The sequence below is a fragment of the Octopus bimaculoides genome, chromosome 10, assembly GCF_001194135.2.
Source record: "Octopus bimaculoides isolate UCB-OBI-ISO-001 chromosome 10, ASM119413v2, whole genome shotgun sequence".
Taxonomy (NCBI): Eukaryota; Metazoa; Mollusca; class Cephalopoda; order Octopoda; family Octopodidae; genus Octopus; species Octopus bimaculoides.
The window spans coordinates 90,488,339-90,493,204 of record NC_068990.1 but is presented as its reverse complement, the minus strand read 5'-3'; the positions used below and the strand labels follow the sequence as shown (position 1 = coordinate 90,493,204).

The window sequence follows — 4,866 nt, the reverse complement described above, 5'->3', positions numbered from 1 at the left end:
TATATATATATATATATATATATACATATATATAGAAGAGAGAGAGAGAGAGAGAGAGAGAGAGAGAGAGAGAGAGAGACAAAGAGATATAATTGTTGGATGTATTGAATGTTGTGCAAAGGAAATTCTCCGATTATTGACAAATTCCTCCGTTATAGACAGAAAACGAAGTTTAATGGTAGTTTTTCTAGCCCTACTCATGAATGTTCGGAGATTATTGTAATAAGAAGAATAAGTTGTTGAATGGATTACCATGCCATAGAATGGACAACGTTTAGTCTTGCCCCATATTGATTTCAAATTTTGGCACAATGCCTCGAATTAAAGGGAAGGGGCTAAGTCGATTATATCAAATCAGGTACTCAACTGGTACTTGTTTTATCGACACTGAAAGGATAAAAGGAAAAGTCGTCCAGGGCGGAATTTGAACTCAGAACGTAAAGACGGCCGAAATGTCCCCAAGCATTTTGCCCGGCGTGCTAACGGTTCTGCCATCCAGTCGTCTTAGCCCAGTACAATAACGCTTGGTGGTCAACTCCCGCCATTGCTCATCAGAAAAATATTTCGTAACATGTTGTTAAGCGTTGTTTGCACAATTAAAATCAAACTATTAAAAGGGAAATAACCGAAAAGGGCCAAAGGTATGAATTTAAATAGTTTAATGTGGTGTATGCTTCATTTTTACTGAAGTGAAAGTTTTCTCAAAACTTAAGGTTCAAATAAAATTGATACAGCTATTGTTAGCAGCGCTGGAATGGCTGTGTGGTAAGTAACTTGCCTACCAACCACATGGTTCCGGGTTCAGTCCCACTGCATAGCACCTTGGGCAAGTGTCTTTTACTATAGCATCGGACCGACCAAAGCCTTGTGAGTGGATTTGGTAGACGGAAACTGAAAGAAGCCCGTCGTATATGTGTGTATATATATATATATATATATATATATATATATATATATATATATGTATGTATGCGTGTGTATATGTTTGTGTGTCTGTGTTTGTCCCCCCAACATCGCTTGACAACCGATGGTGGCGTGTTTACGTCCCAGTAACTTAGCGGTTCGGCAAAAGTGACCGATATAATAAGTACTAGGTTTACAAAGAATAAGTCCTGGGTTGATTTGCTCGACTAAAAACGGTGCTCCAGCATGGCCACAGTCAAATGATTGAAACAAGTAAAAGAATACGATAATTCACGAAATCAGGCAAAAATGTTCGATTGGTTTTGCATGGCTAGAGATAGAACAATCCCCTTTCTTTGCAGCTCGTGCATCAATGTTTCGGCCTCATAATTAATGGCGTCATCATAGTTTAGAGCTTGTCTGCCAATTAGATATCTTTATAATTGTAGATGTAGCAAAGGGTTCAGTTACATTCCTGGCAATATGTTTATAAGCAAGTTATGTGCGCCCGCGTGTCTGTGTGCGTGTCTGTTTTCAGAACTGTAACGGGAATATTAGAACAACAGATCGATAACAGAAATGCGCGTAAACACCACGGAAAATATACATTAATGACAAGAAGGGAAGGATAGACAAGTAGCTTGTTATATGAGAAAATAATACGTCTTAGTTGGAGATATTCAAAGGTGAAAGGTGGAGTTTAATGAATGAAATCTTAAAGCTATAAAGTTGTTATAAATAACAGTGAAAGGAAATAACTAATTCCTTTCTTGTAAAATTTGAAATGGTTTGGATGTCTAACGAGTGTCCATCAATTACTGCGACGTCTTGGAGATGATCTTTTGAAACACTTAACAAATATAACACGAAGAAAATACAACAGCCGTTTCCTATGTGAACTTAACCGAAAATGAAGGAAATTAGTTATTCTCAGTAAATTCATTCAAGCAAACCAAGTACTTAAGAGATAAACGTATCGTCTGATTACTTCGAATTTACACATAAATGTATCGTCTGATTACTTTGAATTTACACATAAATGTATCGTCTGATTACTTTGAATTTAGACATAAATCATAGAAGGGAGCCTCCCAACTCTAAATACGCAGAATCCTCTCTCAAATTTAACAGTCAAACGTCCATAATGGCGGTTCTATTAGATTATTAACTTTTACCAAATACGTAATTGTTATAATTAGTAAACAGATTTTAGACAAGATAAGATCTTATCTACGATTAAAAGTGGTTTCTCTTTTGTCACTCACTCTTTTAGAACAATATACAGGCTGCTATGAATTGCTTTCAACCACTTTCTAACACATCGAAGTCTAAATATTTACAAATCGACACTATGAAATATTGTACCCCATCGTAAGTTTATTAATGCCCTAAATTTTGCTAGCTTTATGAATAATAGTTTCTGATTTAGGTACATATTCAGCAGTTTTAAGGGTTAGTTGATAACATCGACTCTGGTACTTCGGCCCCGAATCAATGAATAGCAAACATGCACTTGACGGGGCTTGGATCTTTGAATTATATTACCGATGCTGATAAAGATAAAATTATGTTGAATAGAAAAATGCGCCCTAAATTATTATCTGTCCTTTGGATCAAAATGTCTTCAAGTAAATCTCATTTTGGTTTTAATATAAAAGTTAACCTCGCTGCGGTGGCTAATGACTATTCTAAGTCTGTTTATAGTTTATGTCAAAAGAATAAATTCTGCTGGAAAAAAGGAGGCCTATATAGAAATCAAGATGTTTAAAATCTATCTATTTATCCGTCTGTCTGTGTGTCTATTTATCTATCTATCTATCTATCTATCTATCTATCTATCTGTATATAGTTTTCTTTATCTCTCTAGTATATTACGCGCAAGCATACATGCATATATGTGCATGTATGTGTGTGAGAAAGATACTAATTGCATATGTATGTGTGTGTATATAATTTTAAGTATACATTAAGATAAACCCAATACTTTCAACCAATCCTAATAATGATGCACACCAGATTGTAGTGGAAAACCTATAAATACGCAGAATATATATATGTTCTGTAGAACAGCTATTTGTGTTCTATTCCTTCTTTATATTATCTTTCTGTTTCTTTTCTTCATTACAAACAAGTAGTTATCTTAGATTTTCCAGCTCAATAAACTATCTTCACTGTTAGTTCCTCTTCTCCCGTTGTCAAAAAACAGTTTATTTTTACCGTTGTAATAATTGAAATCGTTACTAACTATCGTAGCTTCCTGTTACTTATAACGGCGTTATTTCTCGTTTTTATTATATCTTAGGATATATTTAAATTTGACTCTCATCGTTAAAGAGTTCTGTACTCAAAGCTCCTGTCTCTTATTTCACCGAAATTTCCTTACTTAACAATCTTGCTGTTCGTGGTGTCTTTTCGTTTCGGTTCGGAAAACTGTATATTTGGCAATCGATTTATTGTTTTATGTGTCTTCGATTATATATATATATATGTGTGAATATGAGTGTGTGTTAGTGCATATGGATGCGTGCTTGCGTGTGCGTGTGTGTTTGTGTGTGTATGTGTGCATGTGTGTGTGTGTGTGTGTGTGTGTGTGTGTGTGTGTGTAAAAGTGTCACAAATAACACGAGTGGAATTTGTAACAAAGCGAAAAAAAGAAATAACTAACAAAAGAATCCCACGCGGAATGGATCAAGCCTTGAGTTAGACACGTGCCTGAAAATGTAGAAATAACAAGTTAAAGGACGAGAAAGAAAGAAAATGTGCAATGATGAGCTTAATAGGTCAAAAGGTCACTTGAGAAACAGAAGAAAAAGAGAAAAACCTACAATATCAAAGGAGACATCTGCTCTTGTGGAATATCTCGTGAAATTTATATACATTAGCCTAAGCAGTGCAACGAGACAAAAGCGAATTATATCTTACAGTTGTAGCAGATGAAAATTGAATTTCTTTCCGGCTACATCGCCCCGGTTCGTATAAATTATTCATAATCACCAGTAGCTGTTTTTCCTCAACTTTTGTCTGGCTCAAGATAACAAGGTAAAGAGTTGTCGATGACACAACATTGCACCACGTAAACCGTTGCACTGCATATGTAGAGCTTCTATATGTTTGGATTTGAAAATTTCCGAATTTAATATAATTAGCTATTTCTATTTTGATAAGGAGTTTTTACTCGAAATATCACAATATGAAGCAATCTTGGACTATTGTTTAATATAATAAAAAATTTAACTTGCATTTTACGGCTTCTACACGCGCATAAATATATGCATTTACGTATGTATATAGGTATGTATTTATGTCACATCATCAATTATCGGATAGAAAATCAAATTTGTATTCTTTTGTGTGGATTCTTGGAAGTTTGGAATCTGAAACCATAAAAATACAGAAATTTTAATGACAAACATGTGATGGAAGATAATACTTTTATAACTATAGTTATTTTAAAATATATATGCATACACATCAACTTACACACACTTTTCCCAATATATATGTGTGTGTGTGTGTGTGTGCGCATGTGCGTGTGTGCGTGCATATGTGAGTGTGCGTGCGTGCATGTGTGTGTGAGTGCGTGCGTGGGTGCGGCACGTTTACATATTTGTGTGTTTGAAAATAGAAGTAAATCTCTATTTTCGAAAGCTAATATTACAGTTTTTCAATTATTTCAGATTGCAACCACGATGGGGTGATAGAGTGGGATGATTTTGAACTTGCCATCAAGGTTAGTATTAATTCTTTATTTCTGTCTGCTATGCATAACCATATGTGTATATATATATATATATACTTCATTTAAAAGCAGCAGAAATATCACTAAAACTGTTACTCAGAGTTTCACGTTCCCGTTCGTCGGACAGTTTTGTTAGAATGGCAAACTGTGGAACGTGGAACTCTGAGGAAAATGAAACTCTGGATAACAGTTTTTGCGATATTTTTGCTGCTTTTACATAAAGC

The 4,866-nt window shown here is 34.8% G+C and overlaps 1 protein-coding gene across 1 annotated transcript in view; it reads left to right on the top strand.

Annotated features, from left to right (window-relative positions):
• The window catches only part of LOC106869419 (sarcoplasmic calcium-binding proteins I, III, and IV), a 70,351-nt gene that overhangs the window by 38,296 nt on the left and 27,189 nt on the right, over positions 1-4,866 (top strand). The window contains exon 3 of the mRNA XM_014915151.2: positions 4,581-4,633. Within this exon, the coding sequence (XP_014770637.1) occupies positions 4,581-4,633 (53 nt within the window). The remainder of the gene's footprint in view (positions 1-4,580; positions 4,634-4,866) is intronic.